Source organism: Helianthus annuus, chromosome 8, assembly GCF_002127325.2.
Source record: "Helianthus annuus cultivar XRQ/B chromosome 8, HanXRQr2.0-SUNRISE, whole genome shotgun sequence".
Lineage (NCBI taxonomy): Eukaryota > Viridiplantae > Streptophyta > Magnoliopsida > Asterales > Asteraceae > Helianthus > Helianthus annuus.
The window spans coordinates 124550773-124573002 of NC_035440.2; the positions used below are offsets into that span (position 1 = coordinate 124550773).

The 22230-nt window shown below is 36.7% G+C and overlaps 2 protein-coding genes and 1 long non-coding RNA gene across 3 annotated transcripts; 2 read left to right on the forward strand and 1 right to left on the reverse strand.

Moving 5' to 3' along the window:
* Positions 1-2760: 2760 nt before the first annotated feature.
* On the reverse strand, positions 2761-3468 carry LOC110870554 (scarecrow-like protein 23). Its single transcript, XM_022119734.1, is given in 2 exon segments — positions 2761-3411; positions 3460-3468. Coding segments are annotated over 2 exon segments (660 nt in total).
* A 191-nt stretch (positions 3469-3659) lies between these two features.
* On the forward strand, positions 3660-9487 carry LOC110873717 (histone deacetylase 6). The gene is made up of 6 exons (XM_022122722.2): positions 3660-4291; positions 5516-5956; positions 6052-6194; positions 8055-8145; positions 8227-8351; positions 9231-9487. The coding sequence occupies exons 1-6, from the start codon at positions 3746-3748 to the stop codon at positions 9244-9246; spliced, it is 1362 nt and encodes a 453-aa protein (XP_021978414.1). The 5' UTR covers positions 3660-3745; the 3' UTR covers positions 9247-9487.
* A 7851-nt stretch (positions 9488-17338) lies between these two features.
* Positions 17339-18239, forward strand: LOC110871474. The gene is made up of 2 exons (XR_002553767.2): positions 17339-17481; positions 17992-18239. It is a non-coding gene; the product is annotated as an uncharacterized LOC110871474 (long non-coding RNA).
* Positions 18240-22230: the final 3991 nt, after the last annotated feature.

Sequence of the window (22230 nt, forward strand, 5' to 3'; positions counted from 1 at the left end):
ATCAAAAGCTAATTGTTTTAAGGCTGTTGTTTTATTCTAAATGTGTGTTAAGGGACGTTTCATCCGAAACGTTTGCTTTTGTAACAAGCTAGAACTCACTTAGCATGGATGATTTTGGTATAGACATTAGACTAGTGTAGGTACGTAAGAGTTGGACGAGTGCTAGCTTGGACTAAAGGGAACTAGAAGAACTGGCATCTACGTTCGACATTTTACTTATTTGTAATGAAATGTTAAGACAAATAATGTAATTTTGGATGTTCTAATTTCTATTGCATTGTAGATGGTTGAACTTTTAGTTTAAGAACTGCATGTTCATAAGTAAATCCAATACGTGAGTTTTCCAGGAAATGAGGTCTTACACTCAGTAGTTAAAAAGGAAAGACATAGGTCTTATATTCATTGTCTTTTTATGAAAACCCTTATCTAGATAAACACCCATACCATGTTCGATATACGGTATACCATGTTCGATGGTTAACCTCAACATACCCTTAATTTTAGATGGAACACCAATAAACACATTAACCTTATATTCAAGAGTTGGACAAGTCTTCACCTTTGTGAATAAACAAATTTAGGTCATATTTATCTTGATGCATATGGTGACTCATAACTCTTTCACCATCTTTTTCCATTTTTCACATCCGAACACTCTACAAATACCTAGGCCCCACGTGATTACATTCCTTAACCGATATGTAGTCGGACAAAATGATCACTCCACGTGCCTGCATCATGAACTTTGCCAATATATGCCTTATCGATCCTAGGGCTTCTTGTATAATAAGGAGACAAGGAGTGACAATCATAAAATCCACCTCGCAACAAGAATACGACCATACTATTTTCTTTTTGGATAAATATTAAGATATCCTTTTGAAATAATGATTGAACATAACTCTTGATGTGCTACACTATCTAAGTGAATACAATGAATTAAGTAGCAGTCTACCTTTTCCAAGTTAGGATGGATCCAATCTAGCCATCCCTTATTTTTAGATTTTTTAAGAGAATCTTATATATTGATCTATCCATCTTTCCTCTATTCTCAAAGATATCGATCATGCAAAAAAAGATGCCGCTAAGTGTGCATATTGATGTTCCCTTAAACCTCATGTTAGGTTTCAAGACCAATAATGTTTATCAAAAAAGATTATTACTTTAATTCTTATATAACAAATAAAACAAGTTAGAAGTACTTTAGAGAAGTAGAGAGAAGGCTTAAATGATGAAGTCAATGTCAAAGGCGAACTAAGAGATTGTGCATATGTAATGATGGATCAAACATACATATTAAGGAAAGTACTAATTCATTATTCACTTATACTTCAAGGTTTCAACATAACTGTGTTGTTATGTGTTTCCCACAACCAATATTCGCCGTTAGCACCATCCTTCACTGCCTTTATATGGTTTTCATTCATCAAGTTAGTGTCTTTGGTATCTTTATCAAACATATTCATACGTAATTCTACTTATTTTTCCATGCAAAAACCCTAATTTATGTATAGTGTAAAACCAACATTAATTATATACTAACAATATCCCTCCTAAATCAAACCAAACATTAGGGACATTAAACATGTCAGGTTAGTGGGTCCAACCCGACACGAACTCGAAGATCATGTTAGACATATTAACTTAAATACAACACAAATATTCGAAGGTTGACTCGAACAGGATATGTTAAACCTTTTTTTATTGAAAATTTGGCATATTAATACAATAAATTTACATTTTCACAATAGAAATATTTAATTTAAATATATATAAAACAACAATATTTTAATCATGAAATTTTGTATTAGTTTCTCTTTTAAGTTTTAATATTTTAGCATACAAACAAAGATAATTTAAATCATAAAACAATATAAAAAGAAAACAAAAAATAACTGGGTTAAACAGGTTAACCCATAAACCCAACCAATTTAACTAAACAAATTCATGAGTCCAACCCAAAATAACCCAAACCCATTTACACTAAACCCAAACACACAAATATCATATTTGTTTTCTAGCATATTATCACGTAATATCATAACTTCAAACCCCTAACACAAACTAGACATGTACAAAAAAAACCGGTTTTAAATTTGAAAAGAACCGGAACCAGATTTTGGAAAACCGGTTCGACTCAACCTATCCCAAGGGTTGTAGATCGCTTCTTATTCACTATCTTTGTAACCGGTTCAAAAATGAACCGATTGCAAAATAAACCTATTTAAATCCGGTCCGAATCAGTTTGTACCGGTTCGGGTTTTCATCATAAAAAACCGGTTTAAAAACTGAACCAATTTTTAAAGAACCGTCAATTCAGTTAAAAAACCGAACCAGTTTAAAAAAAAAAAAAAAAAAAACCCCAATTTGTACACATCTAAATGCACCCAAATCACAACAATAACCACCCTCCATACTTTAAAAAAAGGTTAATGGATTTAAACACCCCCAACTATTGCCATTTAGCCGTTGGCACTCTCAACTTTGACTTTGGCTCACACCACTCCCAACTTAACACATTGTTTGTCATGGCACCCCCTCGTTAAATAAACACTAACCTGGTTAGGAAAATTAGCCTACGTGTCAATTTAATCTGATGTGGCATGTATGGCGTGTAATTTTTCCCTGATTCATCGTCTTTAAACTCCCGCCGTGGCTCAGATCTTGCTCGATGATTGTTATTAGTTTTGATTTTAGTACGTTTAGTAACCGTAGGGTTTCGTAATCGCTTCCAGTGACGTCATACAAGTAGTGATGCATTCAGTGCACCACCACAGGTTCATCGGATCTCACTCCGAGTTTATTCATCAAATTATTGTTCATATTATTCAGATCTATACTCATGTTATTCAAATTATTCATATTATTATGCAGATTATTCAGATCTGAACTGATATTATTCAGATCTGAACAGATGTTGCCGATTTTACCTTCGAGAGGGACGAATTCGAACGGAAGACCGAGAGAATTAGAGAAATCGTGAAGACGACGGCCGGTGGCGTTAAGGAGTTCAATCGAAGAGCCGACGCCGGTGATTCTTAGCGATTTGATTTTGCGAGGTCTGGAAGCGAGGATGTGGAACAATCCTGGCCACTGGAGACCTTGCATGATGTCTAGATCTATAGTATGAACGGTTTCTTTACCTTCTATCGCTTGAAAAATCGCTTGATTCGCTGTGAAATGTGAGAATTTGATTGACGGAGAGATTGAATTGTAGGATTGAAGTGCGTTGCAAATCTTCTGGTTTTGAGCTAGGGCTAGGGTTTTGGTTTTGAACGTGAGCGGCGTCTAAGTTCTGATGTATGAACTGATGATTCATGCTTGTAATGCTTCGGCGAAGTACGCCGCTACACGCTCTGGCGAAGAACCGAACGGTGATGACAGTTCTGAAATCTCCGGTAACAGATAGTTCTGTTGTTAGGATATTAGGGATAATCAGGGAAAAATTACACGTCATACATGCCACATCAGATTAAATTGACACGTAGGCTAATTTTCCTAACCAGGTTAGTGTTTATTTAACGAGGGGGTGCCATGACAAACAATGTGTTAAGTTGAGAGTGGTGTAAGCCAAAGTCAAAGTTGAAAGTGTTGGCGACCAAATAGAAATAGTTGAGGGTGTTTAAATCCATTAACCCCTTTAAAAAAAAGACCTAGGTCAATTACACTTCATTCTCCTTTGGACCCAAATCCCCACCCACTCCACCCTCACCATCGCCGCACCACCACCACCACCACCACCACAATGGTCGACACCACCGCCGTAGGAACCGCCTCTCTCCCCTCCGGTCCAGACGGCAAAAAACGCCGCGTCTCCTACTTCTACGAACCCTCAATCGGCGACTACTACTACGGGCAAGGCCACCCAATGAAACCCCACCGCATCCGCATGGCCCACAACCTCATCGTCCACTACTCTCTCCACCGTCGCATGGAGATCGTCCGCCCCTTCCCCGCCGGCCCAGAAGACATCCGGAGGTTCCACTCCGATGATTACGTCGACTTTCTTGCGTCGGTTACTCCGGACACTGTTCAGGATCACACACATACGAGGCATCTGAAACGGTTTAATGTGGGCGAAGATTGCCCGGTTTTTGATGGGATTTTTGAGTTTTGTCAGGCCTCGGCTGGTGGCTCCATCGGTGCTGCTGTTAAGTTGAATAGACAGGATGCTGATATCGCTGTGAATTGGGCGGGTGGGTTGCATCATGCGAAGAAGAGTGAGGCGTCTGGGTTTTGTTATGTTAATGATATTGTGTTGGGGATTCTTGAGCTTTTGAAGGTTCACAGGGTATGCATTTTTTCTTATGTTTATGTTTTTGTTTCTATTATTTATATTATATTTGTTTTGTTTTTGTTTATAATAGTTTGATATTTGAATGCTGCATTGACCGATAATAATCCATAGTTCGATACCGACTCATTGGCTGATAATAATTCATACCGGTAATTTGACAACTTAAGGGGCAATCTCATTAGCATAATTGTTAAAGATATAGACTTGATTTACAGTTGGTTTAACTTGTACGGTTTGTTGGTTTCACATTTTGGTCGTAATTTCGTGAAAATAACGTTAAAAGCGGCGGATGGTTAATCATGTATCATGTGGTGACGTTGATAGCTGAAAGACACGGGGGTACATGCACCAATCAGTCTCTGTCCCGATTGTATGAGTGTTATGTGTCTTAGGTCCAAGGCTTGATACAAAACTGCAATCGAGCCGGGGGTCTCACTTTAAGCAACCTCTCTATTCTTATGGGGTTGAGGTAAGGCTGTCTACATCTACCCTCCTTAGACCCTACCTTAGCTTTGCTATTGGTGGGATTTACTGAGTATGATGATGATGATGATGTTTTGGGATCTTTGAGCTTTTGAAAGTTCATAGGGTATGCGTGTTTGGTCATTTCTTATGTTTTGTTTTGTTTTGTTTTATGTGTGTTGGGATTTTGTTTATGAGAGTTTGATATGTAGGGTGTTTGGATGTGGGTGTTAAAAAGGGGAATTGGATTTTACTATTTTAGTAATCTGAACTATGAGTAGTAAAAAATATACACTTGATTTACGCGCAATTTCACTTGTTGTACGTTTCTCCATTTCGTTCATAATCATCATTTGGAAACGAGTGGAAGTCAAGTGTAAATTATGATGATTATCGAGTGGGATTGTCCATGGCTACGTAAATGGAAGTTAGGAGTGTCATTGGTTAAATGTCAGATAATAATATATGCGGGTAATTTGACCTTTCGTAGTTTCTTCACTCCTTCGGTTGATCTTACATATAAACCTCTTACAAACCGTAATTTTGACATTGAACTACATGATGTGCGCCTTTTTTTGCCAATATAAACAGTTTTAAACCAAGATTGTAATATAAGTAGAATTTGAGTACTGATATCCTTTAAACAGTTTGTTCCATCTCATGTTGTAGGGTGTAAAAATATAAATATAATTTACGATTACGTGTGTTATACGCACTATAAGCATTTCAGAATTACCTAACATTATTATTATGCAGCGTGTATTATACGTAGATATCGACATTCACCACGGAGACGGGGTCGAAGAAGCTTTCTTCACCACCGACAGGGTGATGACTGTTTCTTTCCACAAGTTCGGGGACTTTTTCCCCGGTACGGGTCACATCAAAGACATCGGTGCAAATCAGGGCAAATACTACGCTTTAAACGTCCCATTAAATGACGGGATGGACGACGATAGCTTCCGTGGTCTGTTCAGACCAATCGTTCACAAAGTTATGGAAGTTTATCAGCCTGACGCTGTCGTTCTTCAATGCGGGGCCGATTCATTGGCCGGTGATAGACTCGGGTGCTTCAATTTGTCTGTTAAAGGTCATGCGGATTGTCTTAGGTATCTTCGGTCGTTCAATGTTCCGCTCATGGTGTTAGGTGGTGGCGGTTATACAATCCGCAATGTGGCCCGTTGTTGGTGTTATGAGGTTGTTTCTTTCGCTCTGTGGCGTGTGTGTGTAGTGAATATAATGTTATGAGTGTGAATACTTACGATTGAATTTGATTTGTTGAAAATTTGCAGACAGCAGTTGCGGTTGGGGTTGAACCTGAAAATAAACTGCCGTACAATGAGTATTACGAGTATTTTGGACCGGATTACACTCTTCATGTTGAACCGAGTCCCCTTGACAACCAAAATACACCGAAAGATTTGGAGAAAATTAGGTGAGACTGCATAGTGGTTATTTCTTGTCTATCTAACCATAGTTGTTAATAGCGAATAGCGTTCGTTGTGTGATGGTTATCGACTACAAAGCGTGAAATAGCGGGATTTTAGGTTTTTTTTTTTTTTTTGAAATATACATATTAAAACAGCCTATTTTGATAAAAATATACATATAAAATATATCTAAAATTTTTTTATAGTGTATCGCTAAACATAAAATTGTGCTACGTAGTGTATAGATAGCTTGACGCTATTGTCCACTATTCGCTATTGACAACTATGCTTCTAACCTCGATCACATACTTTCTGTTTAGTATATCTTTGTATGAAACGTTTAATTAAAATGATATATTAATCATTAATCTTCAACTAAATGGTCACTTGGTTGGTGAAGAATATGAACTACTCTCCGATGGATGTTACCATTTTGTGCATATTTGTCTAACAAATTGTTTTATGAACAAATAAGTCTTTCTTGGTTGCTTCCTGGTAAAATCCGTCAGAAAATAGTATTTGTATATATGTGTTTTAGGAGAGCTTTATTTGATGTGTTGAGCCTTGTAGGAATTTGCGGACCACAATGTCTGTGCCCCTCATGATTTCCATGTAAATATAAATCAGTATGACAATATATATAAATTACATGCAGGTTAACTTGAGCCTGTATAATAATTTGCCATTGTATATTACTTGTTTTGATGACCATAGTTTGTTTATATCTTAATAAAGTCAAGGGGATAGGTTATGTTTGGTTCCTATTAAATTTGTAGTTCATATACATTTATGCTTGCAATAAGTATACATTTGTTGAAGTCATGGGACATCTATAATAACTAGGCTTGTTTCAATAGTTTTCTTAGAGAATATAATAATTATTTATATTGTACTTAACTAGGTCGACCCTGTATGCTGATTTCAGTATTATATTTCCATGCTTTCTTGTTTAAGGAAAAAACATTTGCTATATTATGATTACTGATTAGTACAAAAGTAGCTTCAGTACCTTGTGAATCTTTTAATGTTTTTTCGTATTTTTTTTTGTTTCTCCGGGTACCTAAAATTGCAGAAGAAATAAAATTAAAGACACTAAATTAACAGCGTCCGACAGTTTATTTTACCTTTTCTAGAAATGAATGATATATGTAGGGTGGCTTAAAGCCGCTATTACAATTATAAATATAGATAGGTACCGGTTTTAGTTCACTAGTACTTTGGGTAAAAGATTTGTAGTTATTACAAATTACATATTATTTGATGACATTTATTATTATTGTCATCATCAGACTCAGTAAATCCCACCAATAGCAAAGCTGTAATTTTTAATATTTATTTATTTATTATTATTATCTTTTAGTAATTACAAGTTACATATTATATGATGACATTTATTTTTTATTATTAATTTTGTTCACAAGTAATTTATGCAACAGATTTGTAGTTACTACAATGCTACTTAGTATCGGAAACTTCTATAGCTTAAGACATCTGTAGATAGCTTTGTTTGATGGGTTTGCCTCGAAAGCATGGTTGTAAAAGTCCCGCCTAGGCTCCGAGTACTCTCCGAGTACTCGCTACAAGGTAGGCTGCCGAGGCACGAGTACTGGTCTCCCAGGCCAATTACTCCCCGAGTAATCTCCGCCTAAGCCGAGTACTTCCCGAGTACTCCCGAATCCGACTAGGGAGCGCCTAGCGACTTTTGCAACCATGCTCGAAAGAGTTATCTGACTAAACCAAATGTCTAAAATGCCCTTCAATAATGTCGCAGAAAGGGAATTCCCTGAAACTTTGTAACTATGAAACCGTACGAACACATGAGTTTGTTTGCAAAGCTAATTTTGACGTATGTTAAAATATCACAGGAACATGCTGCTGGAGCAACTGTCTAGGTTACCGCATTCTCCTAGTGTGCCATTTCAGATAACGCCACCTGTCACCGAAGTCCCTGAAGAGGCAAGTACATTAATGTTTTAGGCACAATATTCACATAACTGTTTCGTGTTTATTTCATTTGAAATGTAAATAAATAAACAGGTAGAGGAGCCAATGGAGAAACGCCCAAAACCTCGCATATGGAGTGGCCAAGAGTATGATTCTGATGTCGATGAAGATGAGAAGCCCCGACGTCAAAGCTTCAATGCAAATAATAACAGTACAAGGTATATTTCATAGTCTTTCTATAAATCTTTTAATTATGAAGAGATATGCATACTTTCTGTAACAAATATCAAAATGGTGATTTAACATATAAACTAGATGTGACAGTTGATTAGAATTAGGTTTTGGTTAATGTTTTATCTCTAACGGATCAACAGTATAATCAAATCGAATGGGTCAAAAGTTAGGAGTGTATTTTTAATGCATAAAGCCTCCTAAATCATGTAAGGGGTTGTTTGTTTACCTCTTAATGGTTCAGACCTCTTCTTACTGGTTCAGCACTTAATGGTTCAGACTGTTTATTTCACCAGCAGATGTTTGAATGGTTCAGACATTTGCTTCTGAATGGTTAAGATTTATACAGAGTCTGAATGGTTAAGACCTCTAATCTGAATTGGTCAGACATTTGCCTCTGAACAGTTAAGCATTATACAGGCTCTTAATGGTTCAGACCTCTTACTGGTTCGGTACTTAACCATTCAGATGTTGCCAAACAGCCCCTAAGTAAAATATTAATATTATTGATGTGGTAGGATGTTTGTAATAATGTTTGACACACTAATCGTTACCATAAATTCTGAAAATGTGTTTTTAGTCAACCAACTTCATTTACGGTCACAAAAATCATGAAGCGTATTATCTAAAATATTTTATACAGGCTTGTGATTTTGAAAAAAGAATAAAATTATATTCAAATTGTAAAAACCAAACCGTCAAACCGCTATAACTGACTGGTTTGGTTTGTTATTTTCAAAAATTGTAGTCAATGGTTTGGCGCCCATTTTTGTCAAAACGTTTGAATCGGACCGTGAACACCTCTTAAACCTATTACTTGATGTCATCATGCTTTTAATTGATTTGGAAACTACAACCATTGTTAGGGATTATGCAACTTAAAGGATGAAGAAGATATGATTGAAGGGGGTGACCGCCCATGAGTGGCACTTCGATCTTTTGTGCTACAAAAATCTATGAAGTTGTTGCATTTCTTTGAATTAAAACAGCTTAGAAGAGTAATGCCCAAAGTTGTAACTCTTGTAAATCTTTGGTTTAATTGTCTGAGAATGCTTACATGGATGAATTACAACTTTTAGACTGGTTTTAGTTCTTGAAATGTTCGTTTTACGTTTTTATCTAATCATTTTACTGCAACGAGCCGTTTGTTGTATATATTCTAAAGTAGGTGTACAAAAAAACAGCTCAGCCATAGGGTTGAGATCCGGTCAACCCTTTACTTTGAAATCGATTTGAACCCAGTAAAACCTGGCCCGAAGCAGTCAAATCCAAACCTGACCTGGTTTGTGCATCTCTGTTCAAAAGGAAAGGCTTGTGTCGATGACATATCGAGATTGAAACATTTGAAATGGTTTGAGTCGATGTTCAACTTAATGACTGGGCTGGCCCATGCATATAAAGCTAGAGTTCGGGTTGTTGAAAACAATGGGGCCCTAATTTATTTTGGTGTGGCCCAATATTAGTATGTAGCCCATGTTTATAATTGATAAGGCTTTGATTTGAGTGGGTGAATGAACTTCGATCAAAGAGCTTCTTAGTTGAAAGTTTTAGTTGCCTGGCAGACATTGTTATAGAATTAGAAGAACGTTTAGAGAGTGTATGAGTCACCCGTTATAAAAAAAAAGGGTAAATTACTTTTTGAGTTTTTGTGTTTTAGGGTTTTTAATCACTTGAGTCTAAAATTAAAATGTTTAATGCATTGAGTCCTTATAGTCACTTTTCTTAATCATTTGAGTCCAAATTTCTAACATCATTCACCAAGTCTGTTAACTATGAAGGTAATTTGATCATTTACACATAAAGTACAAGTCTTATATACACATTAGTACAAAGAACAAGTCTTTAATGCATAAACTTTTAATATATATATATATATAATATAAACACACCCACTGGCACCGCCATTCATCACCACAACCACCCATCTCCACCACCACTACCTCCTCCCTCATCCATCCACCACCACAATCAACAAATGATCAAAGGGTTTGACTCTTTCCTCCTTGCCTCATCTCACCTGATCATAGAGATGGGCATAATACCCGGTTCCAAACCTAACCCGGTAGAACCTATGTGGAACCGGCTCCAGTTCCTACCTGCCGTATATAAGAACCGGGTCCGGGTTCAAAATACCCGTTGGTTCTTACCCGGTTCCACATTTTATTAAAAAAATAGGGTCGTAACCAGTTCCTACCCGGAACTGGTTCCTCCGTATACAAAACAATACCCGGTGCATTAAATTCTTACCTTTTTTATTTTATCACCGTTGGAATCAATTACTAGCCGTTGCCCATTTAATGTATATGACCGTTGGAACTGATTACAGCATGTATAAATAGTGATCAGAATCGATTCCACACACCACATTGATCTACTTCTTGATTATTATTCTACTTCTTTATTCATTTTATACTATGGCAACCAATAATTCCAAAACCACCAACTCTCCATCCGTCAACAAGGCTCCTCAATCAGCTCCATATGTCGTTGGGACACTCACACATAATCGGAATCAAGATGTATGGTGCAATTGGGATTTTGTGAAAATGAGTGACGGCTCGCAAAAGGCTCAATGCAAACATTGTGGAGCTTTGTTAAGCAAGGACTCCAATTCAACTTTGACGAAACATATAAAGAACAAATATTGCAAGGCTTTGAAAGATGTTACGCCCGGTCAAGTACAACTCTCAAAGGATTGTTCAATATTTCGTTATGATCACATGATAGCTTGGGATAGGATGGCTAAGTTGGTGATTCAGCAATCATTGCCGTTTGGACACTTCGAAAACCCTCAACTAACTAAGGTTATTAGAGAGACTCTTCAACCACGCTACAAACATGTAAGTCGTCGCACTTTAAAACGTCATTGTTTAAATTTATGGGAAAATGCAATAAAAGACTTGATTGAATTTTTTAAAAATTTTAAAACTAGTGTTAACTTAACTAGTGATGTGTGGTCGGCTCCACATGGTTTACCCGAATCGTACATTTGTGTCACCGCTCATTGGGTTGATCCCCATACATGGCAAATGATGAAGCGTACGATTACGTTTGACGAGTTTCCTTCTCTTCATATCGGTGAAAATATTTTTAAAATTATAAATGCCACAATCATTAAATATTGTTTAGAGGATAAAATTTTTTCAATTTCATTTGATAATGCTTCAAATAACACAACGACGATTGATAAATTAAAATTAAAGTAGAAACCGGTTATTGATGGGGCGTTTTATCACACAAGATGTGTTGCACATATTATTAATTTAGTTATGCAAATGGGGCTAAAGGATACTTTTGTTTCGGAATCTGTTAAAGCTTTTCGAATTATGCTTCATGACATTTTCAAAAGTGGAAAAGAACGATATCAAGAATATAAAAACCTTTGTAAGGATGTTAATCAAAAATTAATTGGACCTAATTGGGATATACCAACTCGTTGGAATCCTACTTGTTTTATGTTCGAAATGGCTTTAAAACAAATGGGCACGTTAAAAACTTTTCATACATCACTAAGCGATGATTACTTAGTCGACCCTTTACCCGATATGGCTTGGGGAAACACTGAAAACTAGGTACTTTATTAAAAGTTTTCAAAACGGCAACAACTAATGTTTCGGGTGTTTATTACCCTACTAGTTCTCTTGTTCTTTCGGAGTTGTATATGATCACTACGAATTTTAAAAATTTTGAAAATTCAAGTGACGATGAAACCGATGATTGAAAAGTTTAAAAAATAGTTTTTGGATCTACCACCCGTTTTTCTATGTGCCGCCGCTTTAAATCCAATTTTAAATGTGCCGGGTGTGGAAGCTTTGATTGAAGAAATATACGACAAGTTGGATATGCATGAGGAGGATCCAAGGTTAAAAGAAAAAATCAAAAAGAATGTTAACACTAATTTATCAAAACATTATGATCATTATTTACAAAAATATGGGGAAAATAATGCTAGTAATGTGTTTGAGTCTCGTTCGTCGGCCACTAGTCGAACGACTACTGATGGAGACCCAATCATAACGATGTTGAATGTCGTTAGAGATGAAATGGCTAAACAAAAAAGAGGTAACGCCCCATCAAGTGAACTTGGTATATATAAAGAAACATGTTATTCGCGTACTATGACCGCCGAGGAATATAAAAAGTTTGATCTTTTGTCATGGTGGAAATCAAAAGAATCGGAATTCCCGATTCTAGCCACCATGGCTCGTGATATACTAACGGTCCAAGCTTCCACCGTAGCTTCGGAAAGTGTGTTTTCTCTTAGTGGCTGGGTATTGTCCATACGAAGAACAAGGCTAACACCGGAATCAATAGAGATGGAAATTTTCCTAAGGGATCATTTGGATGCCGTGGACCGTATTCAAGATAAAACAAGTCTAGAAGACGAAGTGGAATTAGAGAACAAGATAGTTGATGAAGAGGAGGATGAAGAAGTACAAACTAATGATTCGGAAGACGATTGTACCGAAGTGGCACCACCAAAGCGAGCCGCAAGTCAAATGGAAGCATCCACGACATCGACAAGTAAACGGTCAAATTTTAATACACCGGCTTCAATATGTTTGTAATTTCTTTAATATGTTTGTATGTTCCTTAAAATTGTAGTATTTTGATCAATATAAGGATTTTTTTAAAGAACCGGTTACAGTATCATTTCAGCGATTTTTTAGAAATACCCGGTGGAACCAGTTTTTCAGAGAACCCGGTTCCAACCCTACCCGGGATCAGTTACTATCGGTTCCAGTATTCAAGCTCTAAACCCGGTTAGGAACTGGACCCGGTTCCTACAAGAACCGGTTACCCTACACTATAACAAGAACCGGGTCAGGGTAGGAACCGGTTCCTGGTACCAAAAAAATACCCGATATGCCCATCTCTACCTGATCATGCCAAAAACACAATTGCCAATCAAATCAAAATTAACTTCAGATAAGCAATAACAAACACAAATTTCTTCAAGAAAAGAAAAATGAACTAAAACCCTACGCTACACATAAATCCCAAAACAGATTCCTGCAAACAAAATATATCACATACAATCTAACTGATGTGCACAAAATGCAACATATAAATTACATCAATTGTGGCATAAAACTAACCCTTTTTTTAGTACTAATGTTGGAAAAAGTGTGCTTTTGTCTTCCTTTTGTATTTTCAGGATTAAATGAGCTCAAATAAATAAAAGAAGCAAAAAGGCAGCTAAATCTAACATAAATACAAGAAAATGAGCAAACGTGGCATGCCCGACCTCCCGACAGCATCTTCCCAAGCAAAACAAGAAGACAGAAGACTGAACACGCCCCGTGCGCAGTGAGCACGGGGGCGTGCCCATGTGTCAGCAGAAAAGACAAAGTTGTAGAAGCTTCCATCGCCCATCATGTAACATTCCCAAAATTTTATTTATATAAAATATATAAAAACTTATGTTATTAAAAGAATGCATCATGGGTAAATTGACCAAAGGAAATATGAGGTATTTTGGGCAAGCGCCGGAACCATTTAATAATTAAATTATAAAAATACATTATATTTGAACCTACTCTGTTTTTATTGAAACTTGGTTCAAAATGTAGATAAAAATATGCTCGTCCTAATGACATATTCATCATTTTATGAAACATCATATTTTAGAAATTATAAGCACCAAATAAGTGAAGCAGTTAAATTAATTATAATATATAAAATAATATTTAAAATATTACATATGAAATCATATGTTATGTAATGTATACGTAAGTATACCTTAATTTTCAACATATACATTTTCATATTGATTACGTTATCAAGGAATAGTGTTGGTAAACGGTTGGCCACTTTTGGGCGGCGACTTTTGTTTTTTTTTTCTTTTTCTTTTTTCATATAATAGTGATTTATATGTGATGCCAAATTACAATTTTATCTCAGATGTAAAATTACGATTTCGTCATCGATTCAAAATAAAATTTTGTTTTTGTCCCTTGCTTAAATTTACGATTTTGCCCTCACTGAAAAAAATACAATTTTGCCTCCAGTTCAAAATAAAAATATGGTTATGCCCTCAGTTAGAGTCCTGCCAAATTACGATTTGGTTCCCAGTTTAAAATTACGATTTCGCCCCCAGCTAAAAATTACGATTTTGCCCGCAGCTAAAATATTACGATTTTGCCCCCATTTCAAAATAAAAAAAAATTGTTTTTGCCATCAGTTCAAAATATTATTTTACCTCCATTTTAAAATTACGATTTTACCTCCGGTAAAAATTGCAATCTTGCCATGGTTTTTTTTCCTTTGGCAAAACCATGGTAGTATTTTATTTTACTTTGTTCACTTAATTTTGTTTTTATTCATGTCAAACAGCTGCCTAGCACTCGCTAATTGGTCCTGACAAATTATTGTTTTGCCCCCAACTCTAAATTACACGCTTGTCATCGTTTTAGTTAATTTTTTTTTATCATAACTATAGTACTGTTTTCCTTTAATTGGTTAACTTCATGTATCTTTTTTGATATCGTGTTATAGATAGCATGTATAACTAACCGACATAAAGGCGTACATCTTATTAACCTAAGAAATACTCGGTTTAGCGCCCTGCAACGCAGGCGGCGCATAACTCTAGCTGCATAACACTGGCTCATTAGTCCTGAAAAATTACACTTTTGCCCTGAGCCCAAAATTACGGTCTTATCATCGTTTTTTTTCGTAGCAAAATTATAGTAGTCTTTTTTTAATTGATTGAGAATTATTCGGCCATTGCCCCGCAACGCGGGCGGTGTGACAACCGGCAAAATTTCAGGTTAATCCGCACGATCTAATCACTATTTATTTACTAAATTACGTGCCTTTAGACTTAATTATATAATTAATTGAGTCCATAAAGTCTAGCGATATCCGGGTAAATGCATGGGTTCACATTTGATGTCATTTGGTATCATCTTATCGTGTAGCGATAAGAGTATATATAGAAAAAAAAAAAGAAAAAGAACGAGCGTTGGTGGATTATCTTGTACACTATAAAAAAATTATATAATTGATATGGTTCCAGTATGCCTGTAACTTTAAAATTTATGGCATTATTATATGTTTTGTGTGAATAATAGATAAAACTTTTTACGGATAAGAAGGTACCGTATTCTTTCGGTTTATTGTGTAGAGTTTGGTTCGATTACATTTTAACATTTATACTAGTCGTTTTCACCACACAAAAATGCTATTGTATAACTATGATTGTCTAGTAATATTGAGACTAGAATTGTGTTTTAACAAAACACTAAACATCCTAATTATATTAACCACCTAAATATCTTTCCATATCATATCAAAAGTTACTACAAAGTCAACACCAAACCACCAAACCTTACCCCTCCCCTTACGTCTAACACACCACCCCCATTCCCTTGTCCCTTTTTGATGTGATTTTAGTAGAATTGTGAGGCAAAAGTATGGTGTGGTCTTGAGTATAATTGCAAGTAAAAAAAATTATAATACAGAACTTTTATGCATCAATACAAACACACCACACTCACTTTTACAGCCGAACACCCCTATTTTCCCCTATCATTTTTCTTTCAAACTTCCATTTCACACTAAAAATACACTTGAACTTCCCTAGGTGTTGAGATATTAGGAGGATTGGAGCAATATCTCAACACATAAACTTCTATATCTATTTTCAAGAAGTAATCTTCCCTAGTTTAAGACTAGTGGTATGTATCTTGTCCCTTTTTTTTTCTTTCTTTATTGTTTATATACTATTAATGTCTATGAGTTCATATTGTTGTCACAAAATGAGATGTTAAAATAAGTGTTTTGTTAAAATAAATAACTAAAGTTAAAAATGGAATTTTATTCCTATATACATATATATGTATGTATACAAACGTAAGTTTGTATGAGTATTTTATGTGAGATTGTTATTTGCTAGGGTAAATGTTAAATGTTTGCCTGTCATGTGGATGATGATTTTGGATGAATATGAAAAAGGTTCATAAGATTATTTTTACTAAAATGGGGTTTTAGAAAGATAAAAGTGGGTATGGAACTTGTTGATGATGTTTAAGTGTTAACATGTTAATGGTAAATCCTGGATGTTAGATTTTTGGAATATAAAAAAATGGATTAAGAAGTTAAATAAAAAAAGTGAAAAACAGTTAGAAGAGATTTTAAAGTGTATATTATGCTTCTTGATAAATTTGGCATAATATGGTTTTAAATGATGTAGTGCATGCTAACACTTGATTTTATATGTTAAGTGCATACTTAGTGATATGTGACTTGTATATGTAAGATGATGGTTTTGGCATGTTAAAATGGTATTTTAACGTATAGATCACTAACTAGGCGAAGTTATGGTTTGATGATCATGATTGAATCATCAAGGCTTTCGTGACAAAAATTTGTATTTAATAACAAGACTTGAGAGATTTTTAGTAAAAGTTGACGTTGAATATAAATTCAGGTTTTCCAACGCGAATAAGTATTTTAGTATAAAATATATTGTTCTTATAAAAATCGAGTTTTAAATATAAACGACCAAGTCTTGACGTCGTCATGAAAACTATATATATTTTCGCCTACAAGTAATTTAAAATACAATATATATATATATATATATATATATATATACATATATATATTTTTTTGGCAAGATCGACTTACATATTTTGTGGACGTCACTCCACATGAGTAATATAGTATTTTGGTCGTAAAATATATTTTTATCGACAGGATTTATGGACGTCGTTCCACGTAAATAAATATAGTATTTTGTTAGTGAAATATATATTTATTTGGTTATGGTCGTAGTTCAGGACTAGGTCCCGACATTGTGTGACAATGTGTGGTATATATATATATATACACACACACACACAAACACACACACACACACACACACATATATATATATATATATTTATATATATTAACATGTGAACTTTTGGATAATCACCCACCAACGCGTCATAACGGTTAACATTTTAAATAAAAAGGTTAACATCTCATTTTGTCTAAACAAGTTTGGTGAACGACTTGTCGAGTAGACACATATTTAGACCTAGTGTCTTATTGAATTAGGACACGTGTAGGTCGGGAATTATTTTGGACATTTGGTTTTGCTAGCATACGCACGGAACGCAGTTTGTGAGTCTTCACGGCCCCTTTTACTTATTTAAATGTTTATTTAAATCGGGGGAAAATCATGCTTGGTTACGGGGTATGGTAGTGGGAATGAAATCCATTTTTGCCTATTTTGTGCGCATAAGTTGGTTGGTTTTAGAGCTCGGAAGTCCTCGTGTTATTGTTTCTTTAGTAACCATTAGTCGTGGTAATGACCGCGGAACAGTCGAATAGATCTATTGGGTTTAACGAGCCCCGCTCCTGGTCGGTCGTGACCCTGTGGGAGTGCAATTGTGTCCAAATATTCTTAGACATCGTCATGGTGCACGATGTGGCGAGGCATCATCGTTATGGTTTGGTTACGGGCTTATGTCGGCACATGTATCACGGTTTTTGCAAGACCATGATTCGACTTTCGTGATTTCATTAACTACGCATACTAAATTTTTATCAAATGAGTCTAAGTTTCATTTGTGTCATTTAAACCTGTGAACTCACCAGCATTATGTTGACATTTTTAAGCATGATTTTCAGGTAAGTGAAATTTGGTTCGTGGCTTTAAGAAGTTGCATGCATCATGGACGATACCTTTTGGGGGTTTTGCCTTGTATATTTCAACGTATCGGAAATATACTTGACAAATCCTAGGAACTTTATAAACAATATAACTTTTGGTCGTATGTGTTTTTGAAACTGGAAGTTGTGTAAACTAAATATATTGTTATGGTTTGTAAACTTTAAACTTCGGTATCGTTGATGCTTAATCATATTAGTTGTTTGCTTATCGTATGCTTGAAATCCTTTCATGGTCGCACCTTGCGTTTCCGCCTTCGGCGGGGTGTGACAGGCGGGACATCTACTAGTTGAAGTATAGATATCAGCTTTTGAAAAGATAGAATCAAATTTAACGTTTAATGAAAGCAGGGTACGTGGAATCAGGTAGAGTAGTTTTCAAGTTTCAATTTCTAATATAAATAGGAACATTCATTCGTAGGAAAAATTAATCATTCCTTGCTTTCTCTTGCATACCCTATTCCTTTTATGATCAACTTTTTAATTATTAATACTCTAAAGGTCCTGCCCCGATTTAAGTGTTTTAACCCTTGATCACTGATACCCTGTCCGACTGACGTAGGGCCCCGTAACGTATGTTAAGGCTCTGCCTAAATCCGTTGGGGTTCTGTCTCGTGACGTAGGGATAAAGTGAAATTGGGTCACTATACTTAACGTGAGTGCACTATATATTTTATTAAATAACCCAGAAGTGATACCCAAAATATAACAACCCTCCTAAAACACCCCTGACACCCTACACTTTCCAAAATACATCCCATACGTGAAAACCAAGCCCGAAATACAATATAGCAAGAAAAAGTAAGTTGAGGCGGGACGCGTAGACCCACCCCAATTCCTACGCGGGCGGTATGAGGGTTGAAACCTGATCTCGTTCATTTCTTTAGTTCAGGCGGGCCGCGTAAGGCCACACCGTTAGTTTACACGGGCCGCGAGTGTCCCAATTGGTGGCGCAGCCCGGTGATGACACGTGTCATCATCGTGGCGAGGCTAGATTATGACCAGGACAAGCTACGCGTTGACCCAGCATTGACGCGCGCCGCGTAAGCCATGCCTGTTCTTTACGCGGGCCGCGTGGGAACCAGTTTCAGCACCTATATAAAGAACGCATCGGATTTCATTTGAATTCGTTCATTCTTCGTTTCTCAATCACAATTTCTGAATAGTAGAAATAATACTCGGGTATTATACCCCCTAATTAGCGAAGCTCTGCCTCGTTATAAGTATCATAACCCCTGGATACGTATTAGATACTCTGCCCGATTGATCTAAGGTTCCGTAACGGCTGTCGTGGTTCTGCCCGACGTAGTCGTTGGAATGTCATCTCGGGGATGGTATTACTAATGTTAAAATGGGTTATTATACTAACACGTGTGCATTGTTTATTTAATTAGATTATAACCAGGAAGTCACAAAGGAAAGCCCTATAATAGCAATGTGAGTGATCCTTCTTTTTGTGTAAATCTTTTTGTGTAAATCTTTTTGTGAGTTAATCCTCTTTTTATATACTCATTTTTGTGAGTAATCCTCTTTTTGTTAAATGTTTTTACAAAACCTCACTAAATTAAATATATAAAAAGCAGTTATTGAGTATTTGTAAAGAATACAATTATAGTGGGTATGTTGGGGTTTTGTATACAAAATTGGTTACTGGCGTGGTAACATCCCATAAGTTGAGTATGACCGTACCACTGATGTTAATTGTTATTTCTTGGAAACAAATGTAATTGCGGATGTGCCCTCAATACTGTAAAATGATTGGTATTTCAACTTGATTAAACTGGGATTCACTCACCAGTATTTCCTGCTGATAAAATGTTTTAAACACGTGTTTCAGGTAACTTAGTGTGAAGCCAATAAAAGCCAGCTGGAGAGCACTGAAGGCTTGGAAAAGTGGCAATAAAGTTACCTAAAATAAAATAGATGTTTTTACTAAACAAAATAGGATTTATTCCTATGAAAATGTGTGTACTGAAAACTTGGGCTTTACCCATGTGTTTAATGTTATAAAGTATGGTGTTTAACGTTGGGTTTGTACGTTGGGTGGAGAAGACGGAATCGGTGATCCGTATCAGCAAATGTACCCCGGAACAAACGGTGATGTATGTTACTTGCCTCTTTCTGGATGAGGCGTTGACTTGGTGGAACCTTCAGGTTCAAACATTAGGTGATGAGGCCGCTTATGGGATGACATGGGAAGGACTTCGGGAATTGATGCGAGAAGAGTACTGCTCGAGAGCTGAAATCCAAAGACTAGAGACAGAATTTTGGAATCTAACTATGATCGGCGCTGATGTTGCGGGGTATACGCAACGGTTCCATGATTTGTCCAGGGTAGTTCCATACCTTGTGACACCGGAGTTCAAGAGAATTGAACGATATATATGGGGTTTGGCACCTGAAATCCGTAGCATGGTTACCTCGTCTCACCCTGCTACAATTCGAAGTGCAGTGAGCCTAGCTGTTAGTTTAACTGAAGATGCGGTGCGCATGGAGACCCTAACTAGGAAGGGAAGTGACAAGAAGGATTCAGTCGATGAATCAAAGAGTTCGGGTAAGCGGAAATGGTCTAACTTCAAGAAGGGTAACAACGCTACAAACCAAACTGCAAAAACTCAAGATGTGAAAGCTTTCTCTGCTACTGCGAACGCAACAAGCTCTGGTCCAAGAAAGTATACGGGTCCTCTACCCAAGTGCAACAAATGTAACTACCATCATGTGGGCACTTGTGAAAGTGCCAAATGTAAAAGGTGTGGAAAGGTGGGACACAAAATGGAAACTTGTAGGGTGGTGTTACCAAAGAAGGACAAAGGATGCTACGAGTGCGGTGCCGAGGATCATTTCAAGCGGCAATGTCCTAAGTTGAACCCAGCTAAGGGTCGAGCCTTCGTGATTGGAGCTAAGGATGCTCGTCAGGACCCGAACGTAGTTACGGGTACGTTTCTTCTCAATAATCATTATGCTTCAATTCTTTTTGATACTGGTGCCGACCTTAGCTTCGTATCTACCGACTTTAAACGTATGTTGAATTTAGAGTCAAGCAAGCTAGATATACCCTACTCTATTGAATTGGCCAATGGAAAGTTGGTTAAGTCATGTGAGGTTGTTAAGGGTTGCACGTTGGTCTTGTGCAATCAAGAATTTAGTATAGATCTTCTACCGGTCCAACTGGGTAGCTTCGATGTCGTAGTCGGCATGGATTGGTTGTCGAAAAACCATGCCGAAGTGATTTGTCATGAAAAGATAATTCGTATTCCTCTATCCGATGGTGAGACGCTTTCTGTCCATGGAGAAAGACGTGGAACCCCATTGCGAATTATTACTTGCATGAAGGCCCAAAAATGTCTACGGAAGGGTTGCTTTGCATTCTTGGCGCACGTAGTTGATAAGAAGACAGAGGAGCCTAAACTTGAGGATATTCCTGTTGTGAGGGAATTCCCTGAAGTCTTTCCTGAAGACTTGCCAGGATTGCCCCCACAAAGGCAAGTCGAGTTTCGCATCGACTTGGTCCCAGGAGCTGCCCCTGTAGCTAAATCGCCTTACCGTTTAGCTCCGTCAGAGTTGCAGGAATTATCTAACCAACTTCAAGAATTGCTAGACAAAGGTTTCATCCGACCGAGTTTCTCGCCTTGGGGAGCACCGGTCTTGTTCGTGAAAAAGAAAGACGGAACCTTCCGTATGTGTATAGATTACCGGGAGTTGAACAAGCTCACTATCAAGAATAGGTACCCTTTACCAAGGATCGATGACTTGTTTGATCAACTTCAAGGTTCTAGTTTCTATTCGAAGATTGATTTGCGTTCGGGCTATCATCAGTTGCGAGTTCAGGAGGAGAGTATTCCCAAGACAGCGTTTAGAACCCGTTATGGTCATTATGAGTTTCTTGTCATGCCTTTCGGCTTGACTAACGCACCGGCCGTATTTATGGATTTAATGAATCGCGTGTGCAAACCTTACTTGGACAAATTTGTGATTGTTTTTATTGATGATATATTAATATATTCGCGGTCAAAGGAAGAGCATGAGCAACATTTAAGGCTTATTCTCGAATTGCTGAAGAACGAGAAGCTATACGCAAAGTTTTCGAAATGCGAATTTTGGATTCGCGAGGTACAATTTCTCGGTCATGTAGTAAACGAGAAAGGGATTCATGTCGATCCGTCCAAGATAGAGGCTATAAAGAACTGGGAAGCACCAAAG